The sequence below is a fragment of the Manis pentadactyla genome, chromosome 2 (genome assembly GCF_030020395.1).
Source record: "Manis pentadactyla isolate mManPen7 chromosome 2, mManPen7.hap1, whole genome shotgun sequence".
NCBI lineage: Eukaryota > Metazoa > Chordata > Mammalia > Pholidota > Manidae > Manis > Manis pentadactyla.
In genome coordinates this window covers 87,478,287-87,501,424 of record NC_080020.1, presented here as the reverse complement: position 1 = coordinate 87,501,424, position 23,138 = coordinate 87,478,287, and the positions used below count along the sequence as shown (strand labels likewise).

The 23,138-nt window shown below is 35.9% G+C and overlaps 1 protein-coding gene across 4 annotated transcripts in view; it reads left to right on the top strand.

Annotated features, from left to right (window-relative positions):
- The first annotated feature begins 2,806 nt into the window (after nucleotides 1-2,806).
- The window catches only part of BDP1 (B double prime 1, subunit of RNA polymerase III transcription initiation factor IIIB), a 110,219-nt gene continuing 89,887 nt past the window's right edge, over nucleotides 2,807-23,138 (top strand). For 2 of the 4 annotated variants that reach the window (XM_057494524.1, XM_036887747.2), the window contains exons 1-7: nucleotides 2,809-3,248; nucleotides 6,273-6,549; nucleotides 8,168-8,277; nucleotides 9,141-9,200; nucleotides 10,568-10,696; nucleotides 11,816-11,949; nucleotides 12,939-13,033. In XM_057494524.1, coding sequence (XP_057350507.1) covers nucleotides 3,037-3,248; nucleotides 6,273-6,549; nucleotides 8,168-8,277; nucleotides 9,141-9,200; nucleotides 10,568-10,696; nucleotides 11,816-11,949; nucleotides 12,939-13,033 — 1,017 coding nt within the window. In that variant the 5' untranslated portion in view covers nucleotides 2,809-3,036. Of the gene's footprint in view, nucleotides 3,249-6,272; nucleotides 6,550-8,167; nucleotides 8,278-9,140; nucleotides 9,201-10,567; nucleotides 10,697-11,815; nucleotides 11,950-12,938; nucleotides 13,034-23,138 lie in introns of all 4 variants that reach the window. The other 2 variants (XR_005025276.2, XM_057494513.1) reach the window with 2 other exon arrangements.

The following is a 23,138-nucleotide window of genomic DNA, read 5'->3' as shown; positions in this document are numbered from 1 at the left end:
GACCGGCGCTCCCGGCCCCTGCGCTAGGCGGATCTGGTGGAGTCTAAATGCGGGTCGTTTGTCTGAGAATCCCATGTGTTCCGAGCAGTGGGGCTTGACCAGCTCCTGTTGTTTGGTAACGACAATAAAGGCTACGATATCTAAATTTTCGACACAGAACGTTGGCTTTCATTCATTCCCTTGAAGAAGCGGCAGGGGTTGTAGAGGACAAAACAAATTTTAACTCTGCGAAAGGCAAGTGTTGGCCCATTACATATTTTCCTTCCTTATTCTCGCATCAGCCCTGCAAGGTAGGCTTCATTGCTCTCATTTTACGGAAAAGGAAACTGAGACTCTGAGAGAAGAAGTGACTGAACTAACAGGTAGGGACTGGTGCAAGTGAAATGGACTCTCAAGTCTGTTAATTTACAATTTATCCCAGCGCCCTTGTGATAGTTGATAGTACTTTCTGAGTTTTAGTGTGATGTTCTGTGCTTGGATTGTGTGATAGCGGGAGGATGGCAGAGAATGCAGTTTTACAACGCTTTCACAGTAGCCCAGAACAACCTCGGACCCTAAATAAAAGCTGTGGAGCATCTCCCATTGCTAGGAACAGACATGTATGCTTGATGGTTCATTTGGTTGATACTTACTTTCGTTATCTATTCCGTTATTACAAACTGAGAAATGTGTAGGGTTAGTCTGAACACCCTAAATTTACCCTATTTTTTAAGACTTTTATTTCTGAAGTTTTCAAAGATATATAAAAGTATACAAAATGCTATAATGGACCCCCAAGTATATATGACCAAGTGCCCACAATTTTTATCTTACTTAGTAAAATAGCCTATTTTAGAGAAGGTATGACAAAGTGAAGAATGAGGGCTCTGAAGATGGAATGTCTGGGTTGAAAGGAATTTGGGCCCATTATTTCATTGCACCGAAGTTTCCTTACCAGTAAAATGGGGAGGTAATTGTACCACCTTCATTAACTGAATTAATATATGCGAAGCATTAAGTGCCCAGCATATGGCGGCACTCAATATGTTAACTACTGCTGACATTATTCTTTCAGCCTCAGAGAGCCTTGTAGTTTCCCTATGCCCCATCCTTTCTGCTCACTATTGCTTACAGGCCAGTTGTCTGGGGAACCTCTTCTGGGGTAACTTGGGCAGGGGGAAAAAGATTGACTTTCTGGCTTTACTTTTTAGAGAGATAAAGAGATCGTCTAAAGAAGAAGGGAGGAAAGAAATTTGGGTTAGGAAGGTGGGTGGCAGGGTTGTTATTTCTGTATATGGTCTTAATTTACAGTCTAATTGAGCTTTCTTTGCAGCTGAAAATTGTTTTTGAGTTGTAGGGATACACATGTTCATCATGTATCAACAAATGTTGACGTGTCTGCTAGAGAAAACTGGAGACTTAAAATTACTGTGAAGCAATTACGAATTTACTCCAGAAACTTCTGTGTGTAACAAATATCTTACTACTTCATATTTAATAATAAAATTAAATCTGACTCTGTTCCCATTCCTTTACTAATGAGAAATTAAGTGTTCTTAGTCATTATTTATTTCCTTACCTGCAGAATTGTGGGAATGCCCTAGACACTTGGTGAAACAGAACATTTGGGTAAAGTCCTGTGTCTTTAGTTTATACCAGAATATGCTGTCCAAAGCTATATGGTCCTGGCAGTGGCTCCAAGATTCCTAGATATCTTCAGCCGGGGTTCCGTTGTCAAGTTCTCGGGCTTCTTAAGTGTACCTGAGTTCTTGTTCCCTTGCCAGAGTACTGGAGGGAGCCCACAGAACCCACAGACCTCCATTCTCTTCCCAAACTTAGAAGAATTTCTTTTCTGTGCTTTCAGCTTTGTCCTCCCTCTCTCAAAAGCACTTGCCTCTCTTCTTTCTCTGGATGATCTAGCAATCCCTTCAATCAGTTCAGGATTTTCATTCATTTGACATTTTGTTATTATTGAACCAGGATGTTCTTGTAGAATCTTCTCCTTCCAAGAAGTCAGTCAGGCCTGTGTTTCCATAACTCAGGGATTTGTATCGCAGATTCAAACACTGGCCCATACACTGCAGAGTCATCCTCATCTCTGATCATTTTTCCTCTCGTCATAGAGACCTTCCCTAACCACCCCACCCAAAATAAAGTAAGCAAGCCTGCCATTAATCTCTGATATTACCCTTTATACATTTCTTTTATGGCATTTAAATATATTCTTGAATTTTTCACTTGTTTGTTGTTTCATTTCTTTCCTTCCCAACTCAGAACACCTTGTTAATTGCTGTGTTGCTACGTCCTGAGCAAATTAAGAATACTTGTATTAATTCACAAAGTTTTAACTATAATAATTTTTGAACAGGTAATACATTCACTTTGAAAAGTACACAAAGATTACAGTGAATGGTCTACCTCGCATTGCATGTTTCCCGGAAACCCAGTTCCCCTCCACAGCTAACTGTTACCAGTTTCTTCACACCTAAATTTCTAATTTATGTTTTCCACAGCTTAGAATTTCTAAGCCCTGGGATGCGCTGGTAAACAGGAACTGCTCTACACGAACCTCTAAAAACAAAATCGGCCAGCATTTTAATAGTTCCCGTACGAATTTGATTTGAGGGGTTGACCTCCTTTCTCCTATTTTCAACAACTCAAGGACACCTGGAGAGGGGAGCGCACACCGCCTTGAGTCCCAATTCCGGTTCACAGATAACCTATGCTCTGAGGTTTGACAGTTACCATGGCTCCGGGCGCGGAGCATTTAAGTCATTCAGGGGCGCTGGATGGTGACGCCATCAGTCCCGGCGCCCTCCGAGGGCGGGGAAGCAAGGTAGAGGGGAAAATTAAGCTCTTAGTGTAGCAGGGACATGGAGCGGCGGCGGCGGGAGGTCGGGGGAGGCGGCGGGGGCGCGAAACTGCGGTAGTTGCCCGCTGGTTTGGTGGTGTGGCTCTGTGGAAAGGGCGCAGTTCCTAACCCCCTCTCTGGCAGCGGCCGGGGCTCGGGGCTGAGAGCGGCCGTGGGGCCGCCTCCACGGGCCCCCTGGCTCCGCCATGTTCCGCAGGGCACGCCTTAGCGTGAAACCGAATGTCAGGCCTGGTGTAGGTACCAGGAGCTCCACCGCCCCAAATCCCCAGCGTGGCCAAGAGGTTCCCAGGGCGCCGGAGCCCGCAGCGGCCTCTGCGTCGAAACCAGCAGAGTCCACAAATGTGCTCCCGGTCAATTTCGGGGAAGCGGAGCCCCAAGAAAAGGCTCCCAGAAGCAGGTAAGTACCTGCAGAGGGAAGCGTTTTCATTTGCCAGGTCTCTCCGGAACTGTCACCTGGAAGCTTAGCAAATGAACTTCATCTAGGAGGTACTTCCTCGCTTCCACTAAGCCTTACAGTTGAGGCCCTATGAACCTACTCCAAACAGCAGTTTGTTCCTCTGACCGCAGGGTGTGGCAAATGTGGATTTTATTATGATCTATAGCTTTTTGGGGAGGGGACCATGTTTTCGAATGGTGGTGGGAGGAATCCTGGTGTAAGGGTCTTGAAGAATATTCACGCAGGGTACTATTTTCATTTGAGAATTTATAGATAACCTTAGTTTTCATTCTTTGGAGTACTTGGCGGGAGTAAGTAGTTTTTAAATTTTTAAAACATTTATTTACTCTTAAATGAAGACTAATGTTACTTTGTTTCTGCTGATTTCTGTCAAGAGGAAGGAGGTCGCTTTGATTTGAGGGTGTGCTCCTTTAACTATGGTGACCATGTTTTCCGAACGGAAAAGCATGTGTCATGTACCATATTTGGGTTCAGGATTATTATACTTAATTTAACAATTTAGTAGACTTTGCCAGGCAGAATTTACTCATCTGTAAAGTAGGGATAATATTACTTGCTTTGGAGAGTTGCTATGGAGATTGGAGATAACTGATATAAACCATCTTGTACAGAACATGGTAGAATAATTGACTACAAAAAGCTATTTGTTTAAAGTAGAGGTGATCGAGCAAATTAAAGTTAAGACACATTGGGTTAGTAATGGTCTCTGTTTCTATACTATATATTTGAGGAAACCTATAAAAAACAACCCTATTAAATGACAGTGAGATGGTATAAATTCTCTTTATGCTTTGAGAGGAAGGTGGAAATTTTATTCCTTTTTTTTTTGATTCAGCTTCCTCTGTTGGCCTGAACTGGGGCAGAGTGAAGGGTGTTATTTTGCTAGCTTAGTTATACTTAATAATTTTCTAGTTTCTTACATGAATTTGTTTCAAAATTTCTCTACAAAATAAAGATACAAATACCAGTCATTGTTAATTGCAGAGATCCTGTTAATTATAAATGAGTATATGATGATTGATAATTTAATAAATACTGAGACCCTGTTTTGAGACATTTTGGCTTAAGGATATTTCATTGTTAGAGTTGACATGTAGGGGGTATACATTGTATTTTGTCATGTATTTTTCTTTTTCGTGGGCCTTTGCTAGTTGTAAAAATCTATAAGGTGTGTGTTCTGTCCTTTGCATCCAACATAATTGGATGAAATGAAAATGGTGCATTTTTCACATTGTAAGGTCTGAGATGAGAATTTTATTGAAGACTTTGTTTAAAGCTTATTCCATTGGTGTAGGCATTTTCTACTTTTACATATAACTAGTCATAATATATGAAAAAAGTAGACCGCTTTTAATTTTTGACTTATACCCCTTTGGTCTTAATTTGTTTTTAGGGCATTCCTGAAATATGTATATCTATTCTGAACTGTAATATGTAATTTAGAGTGACTGAATACTTTTTTTTTTTAAATCAGAGTTTTTATTCCTGAGAAAGAAAAGTAATAAAATACCAGGGGTCAACTATTAGGTTAACTTTTTTTGTGTAGACCTTGGAATAAAACTTCTCCTTTATAATTTTATTTTTATTTTTGTTTTATTTTGGTATCATTAATCTACAATTACATGAGGAACATTATGTTTACTAGACTCCCCCCTTCACCAAGTACCCCCCTACAAACCCCATTACAGTCACTGTCTATCATCATAGTAAGAAGCTGTAGAGTCACTACTTGTCTTCTCTGTGTTGCACAGCCCTCCCCATGCTCCCCCCACACATTATACATGCTACTCATAAGGCCCCCTTTCTTTCCTCACCCCTTATCCCTCCCTTCCCTCCCATTCTCCCCAGTCCCTTTCCCTTTGGTAACTGTTAGTCCATTCTTGGGTTCTGTGATTCTGCTGCTGTTTTGTTCCTTCAGTTTTTCTTTGTTCTTATACTCCACATATGAGTGAAATCATTTGGTACTTGTCTTTCTCTGCTTGGCTTATTTCACTGAGCATAATACCCTCTAGCTCCATCCATGTTGTTGCAAATGGTAGGATTTGTTTTCTTCTTATGGCTGAATAATATTCCATTCTGTGTTTGTACCACGTCTTCTTCATTCATCTACTGATGGACACTTAGGTTGCTTCCATTTCTTGCCTATTGTAAATAGTGCTGCGTTAACATAGGGGTGCATCTGTCTTTTTCAAACTGGGTTGCTGTATTCTTAGGGTTGAATACTTTTTTTGAGTGGAAAGGTTGATAGCTATATGAGTAGAGTCATACCTGATGAAAGATAAATGATTTCTGCCTCAAACAGAATTAGATTTCCAGTGTAGCTAAATGAATGTCGTCAAATACTGCAATACAAATATTTCAGAGATTTGAAGTTTTGTATGTTTGGTTTGACTGATCTCAGGTTGATAAGTAAAGTAAAATGCCAGTATTTAAGATCAGTTTAAGGGGGTGTCAGTGTGTATTGTAAACTTAATTTTAAAAAAACCCAACTTTCAGTTATGTAGTGGTTCACACTAGATTAAACTTTGTTTTATAACTTGATTTTCTGTTTGTTTTTTGGAGGGAAGTAGCATGAACTTGAAGTTTGAAGAAGATCAGTAGTCTTCATTAGGATTTATGTACCTGTTCTAAAGATATACTAAACAAAATTTTTATTGCAACCTGTCATAATTAGCATATATCTCAATACATTAAATTTTTAATAATGATACTACTGTTCTGAATTTTTACCAGACTAGTTTTTTTTTTATTAAGGTATCATTGATATACACTCATGTGAAGGTTTCAAATGAAAAACATTATGGTTACTACATTCACCCATATTTTCAAGTCCCCCCGATATCCCACTGAAGTCACTGTCCATCAGTGTAGTAAGATGCAACGGTCATTACTTGACTAGTTTTTAAAACTTGAATATTTAAAAGATGATTCATGGTCTCCTTTTTTTTTATTTAATTTCAACAGTGATGAAAAGACTGATGGCAAGAATTATGTTGAAGAATCCAGTAAATCTTCCTCTACTGTTTCACAGAGGAGAAAGCGAACATCAAGTACACCTACTCTGGTAAAGCCTAGTGTCAGTGTTCCTTCAGAGCCTCATCCCTTATCTACAGTTAATCAAGAAGCTGCACAACCAAACCCCATTCCAACAAAAGAGAAACAGCCATGCTCAGACAGATACCGAATATATAAAGCACAGAAACTGAGAGAAATGTTAAAAGAAGAATTGAGGAAAGAGAAGGTAAGGAAGAAAAATCAGAATTTTGACTGCCTGCTAAATTTCTGTTTTTATGTTAGGCATCATTTGAAGGAAAAATAAGCATCTGTAGCATTTTGATGGAACAAAATCAAATAACATCCCTCATGTTAATAGAATATCTGCTTTTGTTAACAAAATGATGATGAAGCACCATGGACTTGATAAGCTATTTTTTTCCATAGTATTAATTTTTATATATTTTGCTCATCTGTATCTTTCATTATTTTTGGTGAAGGCCATAAATAGAAGTTTAATACACAAACACATCCACACAGATACACACATACAATCATATTTATAAAAGAAACCTTCAATCAGAATTTCTGAGAGGATGTCCAATGATACTAGTTACATTCATTTGAATAAGACAAGTACAGTTGAGCACAATGAATTGATAATGTTTTCTAAATTGGCAATATGGGAATTTATAAGTAGGACAGTTTTGCATGTATGTGTATAGGAGAGTCCAGGTTCTTTTTAATCTAGAAGACTGATTATTTTTCTGAGAGACCAGTGTAACAGTAGTGAAGCAGGCAAGCTCTGAAGTTAGATACTTAGGATTTGAATCTTAATATTAATAACTTAATAACTATGTGACCTTTAACAATTTAATTAGTCTTTCTTTGTCTATTTCCTCATCTGCAAAATAGGGCTGATGATATATCTAACTCACTGGAGGAATGTCAAGATTAAATGAGTTAATATATATAAAACATGTTTAAGACTATTTCTGTTTTAAATAGCAGAATTGATAACTGACCAATGAAATGTAATTTGGATTATAAAATTCTTGCTTTAATAAAAATTCCTTAAACAGTGAGAAAAAAAAGACTAGTGTCTGGCAGATAGTAATAGCCCAATAAATGTCAGCTCTTATTATTAATTATGGAATGCTCTTTCCTTAATTAAGATGAAGGCACCTAGCTTAGTGCTTTCTAGTCATTATCTCACTCAATTTTCTCAATTGTATGAAGTAGTTGTCAGTATTTTCCATGAAAAGAAACAAGCTCAGAGAGGTTATCTGCTTTGTACAAACATCAGTGGAGGATATGAGATTTGAATCCATATCCTTAAAAATCTAAACCTTTAAAATGTTCTGTATTTCCTAAAATCTGCTCAACTAGATTGATTTTGGGGAATTAAAAAATTAAATATTTACTTGAAAAATTTTATATATGGAATTCCAGTTTACTACTGGGTAAAAAAAAAAGCGATGTATTTATAAATTCTCAGTAAAAACAATTAAAAGGCATTAGTAAGCATGATTTTATACATGGAACTTTTATCTCGTCCCAGTCACTTTAGTTTTTAAAATTCCTTAAGGTGCTACAACTTCTATTAACTTCCTAAAATTTTTCCTAAAACTAGGCATAATTGTGGTAAGAATAATATTAAAGCACTTGTAATAAATGCAACAGTGGGCTGTAAGGGGGTATCAGTGTGGATTATAAACTTAATTTTAAAAAAACCCAACTTTCAGTTATGTAGTGATTCATACTAGATTAAACTTTGTTTTACAACTTGATTTTCTGTATATAGTACACCTGAAATTATTCTATATTTGTAAAGTGAAAGTGGATCTGTGTGTGTGTTTATGTAGAAGCAATGGAAAAACAAATATGCCATAAATGAAAGTCAGAGGCCACAAGATCGTTCAAAAATGACTATGAGGGATTTCATATATTACCTGCCAGATAACAATCCAATGAGGTAAGAAGCTATTTTCTTTTACTTTATTTGGGTATGTAGTGATTTAAGATCACTTTTAGAGGACAGTGTCATGTTTTTCAAAAGCATGTTGACAAACATAGCACATTTAATGTCCCTTTAAATAGAATTTTGTAAGAGAGATCAGTGGTTTTTCCCAAGAAAATAATGCTTTCTTGGGATGGTAAATGATGCCCTTTAACTCTCAGTTGCAAGTAAGTTTCCTTTGTTATGTTACCAAGATGTAGTAAACCAACTAAACCTTTTCTTTAATCAAGCCTGCTGTTTCTCTTTCTTATACGCTCTAGCCTAATCTAAAGGGATGATCAAATTTTTGTGTCCTATATCCTGATGAAATACAGTGGCATTTGATAATATGGCAACAAATCTATGAAGAACAAAGCTGCTTTAATTGAAGAGCCTGCAGAGGCAGAAGGTTCATAATAAATTGCCTCGTTGTTTTGGTGATGGTTTAGCAGGTAGATTTGGAATAGTGGCATATTTTCAGTAGAGCCTTTTTGAGGTTTGCTAGGTCTTTGTCTTAATTGAATGAAGGGCCAGAAACTTAGGTTTTGGGTTATTTGACATGTAGGAGTTGGAGAAAAACCATCTATGTTGTTTCATGCTCTGAGACTGGAAGCCTGCCTTCGCTAAGGAATTAGAGGGTAAGAGCATTCCGTACTTAAGGTCTAACAAATTATTTATACTTGATAACAAAAGTTTTTGACTGAATCACTGACTGTTGGACCACACCCATCATTAATAGTAGTGTTATGGTAAGTGAAAATAATTTTCTTCATGCCTATAGTTAGAACTGACAGGGTGTAAATTACAAATTCTTAAGTATTTTGTCATTTGTCTTACAGTTCTTCACTGGAGCAAGAAAAGAAAACTGAAAAATCATTGATACCAGCCCAGACAAGAGAGTAAGCATCTCATCTCAATTCTTTTCTGAATATATTCTTTTATGGCTACATTTAATAATGAAATCTAATGATGCTTCCTGTTATAGTTAGATTATGTAGCAATTTTTAAATAGAATCAGTAACAAGAATGAAAGTTACTGCCTGATTTAAATCAATATGATAGCCCTATACTATTTGTGTTTTGCAAATATAAATGGCCAAGGTTAATGATTTTAAAACTTTTAGAATTAAAAAGTGTTTTGTTTTGTTTTAGCATAATAATATAGTCACATGGTACAAATTAAAAAGGAGCAAAAGTATCCTGAGAACAAACTTCAAACTCTGTTTTTCTGCCTTCTAATTCTGCTCCCTGGAGGCAACAGATGTTACCAATTTTTAATGTATCATTCTAATTCTAGTCTGTGTGTATCCAAGCAAACATGTATATATTTTTCTTTTTCTTTTTCCTTTCCTTTCCCTTTTCCCTTTTCCCTTTTCCCTTTTCTTCCCTTTCCTTTTTCCTTTTTTAGTATTCTGCATATATTAGCCTGCAATAGGTATGGCTTGATGTCACTTAGAGACACCATTTTTTGTACAAGCTTCTTATTGCTTTCTACCTTGCACTATCATATGTTAGCTTACCCCCAAGAAATATCTCCAGTTATAGTAGCCTTGCAATTCAAGGTGGGGGATTGTGGAAAATTGGTAGAAACTTTGGGCTTTTTTTGGTAGTTACTTTAAGGGTTAGAAATAATAATTACTGTTTTGCATAGAATCCACATCGTTTTCAAGCAGAATGCTTAAGCTTTAGAAGTAGGTTATATTTTTATAGATTTATACATTATGTTTGCTTATGTTAAAACCTTAAGGAGACAGTGTAATTTGATGGAAAACATATGGGATTTGGCGTCATTATTTGGAGAACTATTTGGCTTTCTTGATCTACTCTTACTGTTTATTGTGTAATCTAGAGCAGAAGTTGTTTATCTTCTCCACGCTTTAAATGGATATGAAAATGCTAACCCCCAGTGGTTGTTATGAAGAGTTATTAAAATGATCTGGAAACTCATGCTGTTTTATTATAAAGGTTATTTTTGTTAGTTCCATAATATCTGGATGGTTTTCTTTGATACTCTATTGATACAGAAAAGATGAGCATTCTCTTTATTTTCAAAGAGAATAAAAGTTTTTTACTAAAGTCTACCAGGTATAATTTGAGAAAATCTTATAATCAGGTCCTTAACAAAATATAGTATTTTCAGTTATGTTATAGGGAAAATTGGAAATAGCTAGAAGGTTGCATTTGCAACAGTTTATTTTAGAAGTTCATAGTATACAGGAAACATTTCTCATGGATATATTTATTAACCTGTCTTTACATTTGCTAGGCAAGAAGGTAAGAGTGTTGCTAATGCTGAAGATAATGAAGAAATAGAAGAAGAGATGGATGATGGGCCATTGCTGGTTCCTCGAGTAAAAGTGGCAGAAGATGGTTCTATTATTTTGGATGAAGAAAGGTATGTTAAAAAAAAGAGGTTGTGCTTTCATGAGAACAAATGTGCTTTGTCTATTGAGATTGAGTTTCTGTATCTGTTATTGTCACTTAGACTCTGATGTTTATATTTGCATAATAAATGTTGTAAATAGGTGGGTTAGATTCATTTATAATTTTTAGCAATTTTTATAATGCTGTATTTTGTCTGAGAAGATGATACTACTGACCTGTTATCCATTTAACCTACCACCATTTGCTGGTAATTGGGATGAGCTATTAAACTAATCACATGCTGTCCTCCGCTAAGAATAGATTTCAAAGCTTGACTCAGTCTTGAAATCAGTGTTCAAATTTTCATATTACTAACTAATAACATAATATGGTGTGTGGTAATAACTAATGAAAATGCAGTGAAACATAGGTTTAACATTTTATGATTTTGGTTATGGTGAAGTTTAGTTTGCTTTCTGCCTTAATTCCTAGTTTTAACATAGCATTTCCTAAATTTTGGCATTGTGTAATTTGTTGTCTATTCCAAGTGTTTTTCAAAAAAGAGGATAAATTAGTAAGTACATAAAAAAAGAGGAGTGGAAAGTCTTCTGACAGTTTAATTGGTAAAATTAATTTTAAAGTATGTGTTATATAAGTAAATACACATGTAATACTATTAATAATTGCTTTGCATGTTTTTGTGATGATTTTGCTGGTTATTAAATAGTTTAAAGCATATTTAATTGCTTTGTGTGCAGGAACATAGATGTAAATATAAAATGTTTATATTTCTCAGTATGTCCTGTTGGGTCTAATATGATAAAGTAATACTAAATATAGGAGATATGCAGAGGTCCAAGCAGTTTTTTAGGTAGCTGAAAGATTTTTGTGAATTTTATATTGCTATTAAGGATTTTGAAAGAAAATTGGCATTTACTTTTACTTTCTGGCAGTCACATTTAAGTGAGAATTAGCAGATTTTTAGAAAATATGTATATCTCATATTATTATACTTTTGATATGACTGCTGTGGTAAATTTCAAAATATAACTATTCAAATATGATTTACTGTTTCCCTATTTTTAGTGTGGATCTATTTAAAATGTGTTTTTAAAGAGGTGTTTTTTTTTTTTTTTTAAATGTCTTTCAGTTTAACTGTAGAAGTTTTAAGGACAAAAGGCCCCTGTGTTGTTGAGGAAAAAGACCCCATATTTGAGCGTGGTTCTACAACTACATATTCTAGCTTTAGGAAAAACTATTACTCTAAACCATGGTCAAATAAAGGTAACTAATTTTCATTTTAAATTGTGTGGGTTACTTATTTGAAATGAAGTGAATTATTTTCTGTTTCTGAATTAAATCGGGTCTCTTCTAAGTAAATAAAATGCCAACTATCGTGTTGCTTTCTCTTTAGCTAATTTTACTGGCATCTCCCCCTTGCCCTTACCATTGAGTTATCTCTCTGGCTTTAGAAGTCTTTTTAGGAACTAACATTATGGTCATATTGCCTGCAGTATTTCTCTCTGTCAAATCCCTGTACCACAAATGCCATTTTAATGAAAACTTAGCAATATTTCTAATGCTCATATTGTTCTACCTCAGTTAGTATTATATAATACAGTCGCTGAAGGTAAAATGTATGCTGTAAAAAAGTGTGTAATACTTTTTGTATGCTGCTGCTTATAACTTGCTTTTTATTATAAAATAGTATTTTTATTATAAAATAATAAAAATTCAAACACAACAGAATAAAGTGCAAAAAGAAAGATTCTCTATTTTTTCCTTCTCTGACTTCCCCAATCCTATTTTCTTGAGGTTACTTCTATTAATTTTGTATGTATTTTTCAGGGTGCTTTCTTTCACATACTGTTTAGCACATATTAGTTGCTTACATAACAGTAATATTATACTGGCTATGACCGACAGTTTTCTTCAGGACACTTTGAGGAAGATAGGGAGAATATCTTTTTTTTTTTTTTTAACTCCAGCTGCTTTGTTATGAATATGCAAATTTATTGTACCATGTTTCTACATAAAAGTTTAAAGAAAGTGTTTTTAGATCCATGAGGTATTCTTTGTAATGAAATTCAAATATGTCTATGTACAATGTTCATACACATCTCTATGACTAGAGGCTTACTAGAATTTAATAAAAAATATTAACTATTGTCAGGTTTATTTTTAACTCAAATATGTACTTATGTAAGACGTTTTTCCTCTGAAATATTTAAGAAGATTAATTTTCAGTTTTTCTAAATCTTTTGTATTTGCAGAAACAGATATGTTTTTTTTAGCCATCAGCATGGTAGGAACTGACTTTTCTATGATTGGACAGCTTTTTCCTCACAGAGCAAGGATAGAAATTAAGGTAAAGTAGTCCATTGCATTTCTTGATTGGAAAAAGACCAAAAATTACTAATAATATTTTTATACTTTGGTTTAAATTGCAGTGTGTTCTTTTTCACTATATGTTGTTGGTACATCTGCCTCTCTTTATAGCTAGCTCAAAAAGTATGCTTCTCAATTCTGAGTGTAATCTCCTTAACTTTAGTATGTATTCTTATTTATATCTTGCCTACTTCCAAAATGGTGTGAGGGACTACCAGTAAAGCCACTGAAATAAGATAAGAGTTAGATAATGAAGAGGGAAGATAATTATGCCAGAATGTTTGCATCAAGGGCAGCTTTTGAACACAAAATATATTTCTGAATTTCCTAAGAACGCATGAGAGACGAGAAGCATGCTAAGTTACATAGTTCTCAATCAGAATCTGTTGATTTCCTAGACCACCTTAACTTTGAGGACAAATAGTGACACAGTTAACAACAGCAGTTATGTCAATTAGTGTTCTAATTAAGTTTCCTGGGTTGAAGTTCATTTGAGTGTACACTCTGTTTCTATAACGTATTTTCAGTTCATAGATCTTTATCCAATCATGGGATTTTTCCTTCATTAATAAAAGGATTGTTAAGAAATACAGATACATTTTTTTTTCTTGAACTAAACTGGGCTTGGATCAATTGCCTGGGGACCACCACACTATACAGTGTAATGGTCATTCTGTTTCTGTAAAAGATGAAAAATTGTTTATGTTCTTCGTTCCTTTTCTAATGTTGATCTTTGATATAGGGAGAACAAAATGTTAACATTCTGTGAAGGCAATACATTGATTGTCTAGAAGAGCTGTCTGATTTGAGTAATTAATGATAAATTTGTCACTAGATATTTTCTCATAAAGCATGTAGACTCTTTCCTGAAGTGTTCAGTATGTTTTCAGCAGATCTTTGGGCAAAGTGTAGAAAAGTGAAAATGGAGTAGTTACATTGTTTTTTGAATGTTGAACCAACCTTGTATTGCTTTGATAAATCCCATTTAGTTATAATGTATTTTTTAATATGTTGTTGGTTTTTATTATATTTTCTTGAGGATTTTTTGTATCTTTGTTTATGAGGGATGTTGGTTTATAATTTTCTTTTAATGTCTTTGCCCTGTTTTTGGTACTAGGATTATGCTGGTCATAGAAAATGAGTTGGAAAGTGTTCATCTTTTTATTATCTGAAAAAAATGTTTAAGATCAGTAGTATTTCTCTTTTAATGTTAATAGAATTCACCAGTGAAACCTTCTTGTCCTTTAGTTTTCTTTGGAGGAAAGGTTTTGATTATAAATTCAGTTTTTTTAATACACATAGGGGTATTCAGATTTTCAGTTTCTTCGTCTGTTTTGATGCTAAGTTGTTGAATTTATAGGCACAAAGTTTTCATTATATTCACTTATTTTAATGTAGGATTTGCAGTCATTCCTCTTTGATAAATTGTTTTCTTTTTCCTTTTTTTTTTCTTTGAATGTCTTGCTAAGGGTTTTTTATTTCCAAAATTATTTTTAATAAACCAACTTTTAGCTATGTTAAGTTTCCAATTCTTTATATGTTTTCATTAAATTTTTTATTTCCATTTGACATTTCCTTCTATTTACTTTTGGTTTATTCTCTCTATTTTTTTCTAGCTTATTAAGATGAAAATTTAGAACACTGAATTTAAACCCTTCTTTTCTAATATAGACATTTATAACTATACATTTCCATCTAAGCACTGCTTCAACTGTACCTCATAAATTTTTTTTTTTTCATTTTTATAATAAATTTAATACAGAAAATTCTCTTTGGGGAGTAGTAGCTTGAACTTACAGTTATGTTGAAATACCATTTATTTCAACATAAATACTATTTACAGGTGACAAAAAATTAACTTCACTATAATGAGGTCTTACTATATTATATAAATACACATAAGGGAAATATATTCCCCCATAGGGTTTAAAAAAGAAGCCTTTTTTTTCTTTTTTTTTTACATGGTGAACAAATTCTTACATAGTGAATAAGCTTTTACATGGTGAACAGTACAAGGGCAGTCATCACAAAATCCTTCGGTTTCGATCACACACCATGAACCACAAACAATCAGGTCAAACATGAACATTTTTGTTTGATCTTCATACTTGATCCACATGTGGATCCCACACCTCTCCCTTTATCATCATTACCATTATTATTTTTAATAAAATGCCGAAGAGGCAGTACCTCATAAATTTTGATATGTTATTTTCATTATGCAGTTAAAAATATTTTCTGGTTTCCCTTGTGATTTCTTCCTTGAATGTCAGTTACTTAGAAGTGTGTTCCTTAATTACCAAGTATTTGGAGCATTTGTGAGTATCTTAGTTTTATTGTTTTCTAACTCAATTCCATTGTGAATGTCAAAGAACATAAGCTTGTGAAATTTCAGTTTCTTGAAATTTGTTGAGATGTATTTTAAAACCTCTCATACTCTCATCATGGCCAGTATTCTACTACACTTGAAATAAATGTATGTTCTGCAGTTGTTGTCTAGTCCTAGCAGTAAGAGCTGGCATCTCCAACCATGATTTTAGATTTGCCTGTTTCTTTCTTTAGAGCTGTCAACTTTTGTATATATGGAACTTCATGTGTACTGAAGTTCTTTTATTGAGTGTATTCATATTTAGCATGTTGTTGAATTGAAATGATCCTTTTATCATTAGGAAATGTCTCTTTTTATCTCTGGTATGACTCCTTGTCCAGAAGCCTGCTTTTTCACATATTGCTGTATCAGCCAGCTTTAACCCTGCTTACTGTTTGCATAATTTTTTTGTTCTTTAACTTTAACCTATATGTGTATTTTAAGTATGTCTCCTGTAATCCACATGTAATTGGGTCATACTTTATTTTCTAGATTTTTTTTTTTTCTTTTCTTTTTTTTAAAATAATTATTTTTTATTGAAGGGTAGTTGACACACAGTATTACATTACATTAGTTTCAAGTGTACAACACAGTGGTAGAACATTTATATACATAATTCTAGGTTCCAGCTATCACCCTACCAAGCTGTTACAATATCTTGACTATATTCCTTATGCTATACATTACATCCCGGTTACTTATTTATTTTACCATTGGAGGTCTGTCCTTTTTTTTTTTTTTTTTTTTTTTTTTGTGAGGGCATCTCTCATATTTATTGATCAAATGGTTGTTAACGACAATAAAATTCTGTATAGGGGAGTCAATGCTCAATGCACAATCATTAATCCACCCCAAGCCTAATTTTTGTCAGTCTCCAATCTTCTGAGGCATAACAAACAAGTTTTTACATGTAGAACAAATTCTTACATAATGAATAAGTTACATAGTGAACAGTACAAGGGCAGTCATCACAGAAACTTTCGGTTTTGCTCATGCATTATGAACTCTAAACAGTCAGTTCAAATATGAATACTCATTTGGTTTTTATACTTGATTTATATGTGGATACCACATTTCTCTCTTTATTATTATTATTTTTAATAAAATGCTGAAGTGGTAGGTAGATACAAGATAAAGGTAGAAAACATAGTTTAGTGTTGTAAGAGAGCAAATGTAGATGATCAGGTGTGTGCCTGTAGACTATGTGTTAATCCAAGCTAGACCAGGGCAATAAAACATCCACGTATGCAGAAGATGTCTCTCAGAACGGGGGGGTGAGGTTCTAAGCCTCACCTCTGTTGATCCCCAATTTCTCACCTGATGGCCCCCCTGCGACTGTGCCTGTCTTAGGTTGTTCCTCCCTTGAGGAATCTTACCCGTCTCTGGCTAACCAGTCATCTTCCGGGGCCATACAGGGAAATGTGAAGTTGGTAAGTGAGAGGGAAGCCTTATTGTTTGAAAAAGTTAGCTTTTTACTTCTTTGCATATTTATGCCCTGTGGCTTCTATGCCCAGCATTTGTCTTGAGGTATCTTTACCACTTGGAAGAATTATGATACTCGGTAAATTTGATATGAGGCACGAATTCTATTTAAGGGTTGTAATTAGGAAGGAAGAAGAAAAGCTATAGAAGTATCAGGCGGAAGAAAACATGGGAAGATTGATTATTTCTTTGATATATCTTCTTGTAGAGTAACTTCAGCATGTATAGGTTTTAAGCTACTACTTAAATTGCGCACACACATTAACATAATAGGAGTATAGTTACGTAACCAAAGCATATCTGTAATTACCAGCCATCTCCAGTGAAACCAAGAAAACCAGTTAGGCACCTTAGGCATTTGTGAAAACTTATCTATGATATGGTGGATATTGTCCAACTGAACTTGAGCAGTCTGAGAGAAATCAGACAAATTAAAACAACCCATTCCTGGGGACTGTTCACATCCCATATGTTCTTTTAACAGTAACTAGTCTGTAGTTGTAAGACTTTGGAGCGCTACAATTTGCACTTCTCCAAATTCTTGGTTGAGTTCCAACAGTATAGATCCAGTCAAATTTGTTGTTTTACTGTATGCACAGGCCAGCTTAGATATCTCCTTCCTCATTCCCATGGCAAGTCCAGGAACTGGTGGGATGAGTGCATCTACAGCTGTAGCAGTGCGTGGATCTTTGTTGGGGTTTTTTGATGATCATCTTCTGGCGTGAGTCTTCCAGAGAGTGCAGATATTGGAAGTTCTTTTTCATATCGTATCTTAGTTCATTTTCGGGGTAGCCCAATTAGGCTTTGATCCTCTGTATAAACACAAACAGACCCTTTGCCTACACTTTTATATGCCCTTTATACCCTTGTGTAGAACACGTTGGAGGTTACCACACAGGAACTGTACTTTTTTTTTTTTTTTTTTTTTGCTATCACTAATCTACACTTACATGACGAATATTATGTTTACTAGGCTCTCCCCTATACCAGGTCTCCCCTATAAACCCCTTTACAGTCACTGTCCATCAGCATAGCAAAATGTTGTCGAATCACTACTTGCCTTCTCTGTGTTGTACAGCCCTCCCTTTTCTCCTACCCCCTCCCATGCATGTTAATCTTAATACCCCCATACTTCTCCCCCCCTTATCCCTCCCTACCCACCCATCCTCCCCAGTCCCTTTCCCTTTGGTACCTGTTAGTCCATTCTTGAGTTCTGTGATTCTGCTGCTGTTTTGTTCCTTCAGTTTTTCCTTTGTTCTTATATTCCACAGATAAGTGAAATCATTTGGTATTTCTCTTTCTCCGCTTGGCTTGTTTCACTGAGCATAATACCCTCCAGCTCCATCCATGTTGCTGCAAATGGTTGGATTTGCCCTTTTCTTATGGCTGAGTAGTATTCCATTGTGTATATGTACCACATCTTCTTTATCCATTCATCTATTGATGGACATTTAGGTTGCTTCCAATTCTTGGCTATTGTAAATAGTGCTGCAATAAACATAGTGGTGCATCTGTCTTTCTCAAACTTGATTGCTGCGTTCTTAGGGTAAATTCCTAGGAGTGGAATTCCTGGGTCAAATGGTAAGTCTGTTTTGAGCATTTTGATATACCTCCATACTGCTTTCCACAATGGTTGAACTAACTTACATTCCCACCAGCAGTGTAGGAGGGTTCCCCTTTCTCCACAGCCTCGCCAACATTTGTTGTTGTTTGTCTTTTGGATGGCGGCCATCCTTACTGGTGTGAGGTGATACCTCATTGTAGTTTTAATTTGCATTTCTCTGATAATTAGCGATGTGGAGCATCTTTTCATGTGTCTGTTGGCCATCTGTATTTCTTTTTTGGAGAACTGTCTGTTCAGTTCCTCTGCCCATTTTTTAATTGGGTTATTTGTTTTTTGTTTGTTGAGGCGAGTGAGCTCCTTATATATTCTGGACGTCAAGCCTTTATCGGATGTGTCATTTTCAAATATATTCTCCCATACGGTAGGGATCCTTCTTGTTCTATTGATGGTGTCTTTTGCTGTACAGAAGCTTTTCAGCTTAATATAGTCCCACTTATTCATTTTTGCTGTTGTTTTCCTTGCCTGGGGAGATATGTTCAAGAAGAGGTCACTCATGTTTATGTCTAAGAGGTTTTTGCCTATGTTTTCTTCCAAGAGTTTAATGGTTTCATGGCTTACATTCAGGTCTTTGATCCATTTTGAGTTTACTTTTGTATATGGGGTTAGACAATGGTCCAGTTTCATTCTCCTACATGTAGCTGTCCAGTTTTGCCAGCACCACCTGTTGAAGAGACTGTCATTTCGCCATTGTATGTCCATGACTCCTTTATCAAATATTAATTGACCATATATGTCTGGGTTAATGTCTGGATTCTCTAGTCTGTTCCATTGGTCTGTGGCTCTGCTCTTGTGCCAGTACCAAATTGTCTTGATTACTATGGCTTTATAGTAGAGCTTGAAGTTGGGGAGTGAGATCCCCCCTACTTTATTCTTCTTTCTCAGGATTGCTTTGGCTATTCGGGGTCTTTGGTGTTTCCATATGAATTTTTGAATTATTTGTTCCAGTTCATTGAAGAATGTTGCTGGTAGTTTCATAGGGATTGCATCAAATCTGTATATTGCTTTGGGCAGGATGGCCATTTTGACGATATTAATTCTTCCTAGCCACGAGCATGGGATGAGTTTCCATCTGTTAGTGTCCCCTTTAATTTCTCTTAAGAGTGACTTGTAGTTTTCAGAGTATAAGTCTTTCACTTCTTTGGTTAGGTTTATTCCTAGGTATTTTATTTTTTTGGATGCAATTGTGAATGGAGTTGTTTTCCTGATTTCTCTTTCTGTTGGTTCATTGTTAGTATATAGGAAAGCCACAGATTTCTGTGTGTTGATTTTGTATCCTGCAACTTTGCTGTATTCCGATATCAGTTCTAGTAGTTTTGGGGTGAAGTCTTTAGGGTTTTTTATGTACAGTATCATGTCATCTGCAAATAGTGACAGTTTAACTTCTTCTTTACCAATCTGGATTCCTTGTATTTCTTTATTTTGTCTGATTGCCGTGGCTAGGACCTCCAGTACTATGTTAAATAACAGTGGAGAGAGTGGGCATCCCTGTCTAGTTCCCGATCTCAGAGGAAATGCTTTCAGCTTCTCGCTGTTCAATATAATGTTGGCTGTGGGTTTATCATAGATGGCCTTTATTATGTTGAGGTACTTGCCCTCTATTCCCATTTTGCTGAGAGTTTTTAACATGAATGGATGTTGAACTTTGTCAAATGCTTTTTCAGCATCTATGGAGATGATCATGTGGTTTTTGTCTTTCTTTTTGTTGATGTGGTGGATGATGTTGATGGACTTTCGAATGTTGTACTGTCCTTGCATCCCTGGGATGAATCCCACTTGGTCATGGTGTATGATCCTTTTGATGTATTTTCGAATTCGGTTTGCTAATATTTTGTTGAGTATTTTTGCATCTACGTTCATCAGGGATATTGGTCTGTAGTTTTCTTTTTTGGTGGGGTCTTTGCCTGGTTTTGGTATTAGGGTGATGTTAGCTTCATAGAATGAGTTTGGGAGTATCCCCTCCTCCTCTATTTTTTGGAAAACTTTAAAGAGAATGGGTATTATGTCTTCCCTGTATGTCTGATAGAATTCCGAGGTAAATCCATCTGGCCCGGGGGTTTTGTTCTTTGGTAGTTTTTTGATTACCTCTTCAATTTCGTTGCTGGTAATTGGTCTGTTTAGATTTTCTGTTTCTTCCTGGGTCAATCTTGGAAGGTTATATTTTTCTAGGAAGTTGTCCATTTCTCCTAGGTTTCCCAGCTTGTTAGCATATAGGTTTTCATAGTATTCTCCAATAATTCTTTGCATTTCCGTGGTGTCCGTCGTGATTTTTCCTTTCTCGTTTCTGATACTGTTGATTTGTGTTGACTCTCTTTTCTTCTTAATAAGTCTGGCTAGAGGCTTATCTATTTTGTTTATTTTCTCGAAGAACCAGCTCTTGGTTTCATTGATTTTTGCTATTGTTTTATTCTTCTCAATTTTATTTATTTCTTCTCTGATCTTTATTATGTCCCTCCTTCTGCTGACCTTAGGCCTCATCTGTTCTTCTTTTTCCAATTTCGATAATTGTGACATTAGACCATTCATTTGGGATTGCTCTTCCTTTTTTAAATATGCTTGGATTGCTATATACTTTCCTCTTAAGACTGCTTTTGCTGTGTCCCACAGAAGTTGGGGCTTAGTGTTGTTGTTGTCATTTGTTTCCATATATTGCTGGATCTCCATTTTGATTTGGTCATTGATCCATTGATTATTTAGGAGCGTGTTGTTAAGCCTCCATGTGTTTGTGAGCCTCTTTGCTTTCTTTGTACAGTTTATTTCTAGTTTTATGCCTTTGTGGTCTGAAAAGTTGGTTGGTAGGATTTCAATCTTTTGGAATTTTCTGAGGCTCCTTTTGTGGCCTAGTATGTGGTCTATTCTGGAGAATGTTCCATGTGCACTTGAGAAGAATGTATATCCCGCTGCTTTTGGATGTAGAGTTCTATAGATGTCTATTAGGTCCATCTGCTCTACTGTGTTGTTCAGTGCTTCCGTGTCCTTACTTATTTTCTGCCCAGTGGATCTATCCTTTGGGGTGAGTTGTGTGTTGAAGTCTCCTAGAATGAATGCATTGCAGTCTATATCCCCCTTTAGTTCTGTTAGTATTTGTTTCACATATGCTGGTGCTCCTGTGTTGGGTGCATACATATTTAGAATGGTTATATCCTCTTGTTTGACTGAGCCCTTTATCATTATGTAGTGTCCTTCTCTATCTCTTGTTACTTTCTTTGTTTTGAAGTCTATTTTGTCTGATATTAGTACTGCAACCCCTGCTTTCTTCTCACTGTTGTTTGCTTGAAATATGTTTTTCCATCCCTTGACTTTTAGTCTGTACATGTCTTTGGGTTTGAGGTGAGTTTCTTGTAAGCGGTATATAGATGGGTCTTGCTTTTTTATCCATTCTGTTACTCTGCGTCTTTTGATTGGTGCATTCAACCCATTAACATTTAGGGTGACTATTGAAAGATATGTACTTATTGCCATTGCAGGCTTTAAATTCGTGGTTACCAAAGGTTCAAGGTTAGCCTCTTTAGTATCTTACTGCCTAACTTAGCTCGCTTATTGAGCTGTTATATACACTGTCTGGAGATTCTTTTCTTCTCTCCCTTCTTGTTCCTCCTCCTCGATTCTTCATATGTTGGGTGTTTTGTGCTGTGCTCCTTCTAGGAGTGCGCCCATCTAGAGCAGTCCCTGTAAGATGTTCTGTAGAGGTGGTTTGTGGAAAGCAAATTCCCTCAGCTTTTGTTTGTCTGGGAATTGTTTAATCCCACCGTCATATTTGAATGATAGTCGTGCTGGATACAGTATCCTTGGTTCAAGGCCCTTCTGTTTCATTGTATTAAATATATCATGCCATTCTCTTCTGGCCTGTAGGGTTTCTGTTGAGAAATCTGACGTTAGCCTGATGGGTTTCCCTTTATAGGTGACCTTTTTCTCTCTAGCTGCCTTTAACACTCTTTCCTTGTCCTTGATCTTTGCCACTGTAGTTATTATGTGTCTTGGAGTTGCCCTTCTTGGATCCTTTCTGTTCGGGGTTCTGTGTATTTCCGTGGTCTGTTCGATTACTTCCTCCCCCAGTGTGGGGAAGTTTTCAGCAATTATTTATTCTAAGATACTTTCCATCTCTTTTCCTCTCTCTTCTTCTTCTGGGACTCCTATAATACGGATATTGTTCCTTTTGGATTGGTCACACAGTTCTCTTAATATTGTTTCATTCCTGGAGATCCTTTTGTCTCTCTCTATGTCAGCTTCTATGCGTTCCTGTTCTCTGATTTCAATTCCGTCAATGGCCTCTTGCATTCTATCCATTCTGCTTATAAACCCTTCCAGAGTTTGTTTCATTTCTGCGATCTCCTTTCTGGCATCTGTGATCTCCTTCCGGACTTCATCCCATTTCTCTTGCGTATTTCTCTGCATCTCTGTCAGCATGTTTATGATTCTTATTTTGAATTCTTTTTCAGGAAGACTGGTTAGGTCTGTCTCCTTCTCTGGTGTTGTCTCTGTGATCTTTGTCTGCGTGTAGCTTTGCCTTTTCATGGTGATAGGAATAGTCTGCAGAACTGGGACGAGTGACGGCTGGAAGGAGTTCCTTTCTTGTTGGTTTGTGGCCCTCCTCTCCTGGGAGGACAGCGGCCT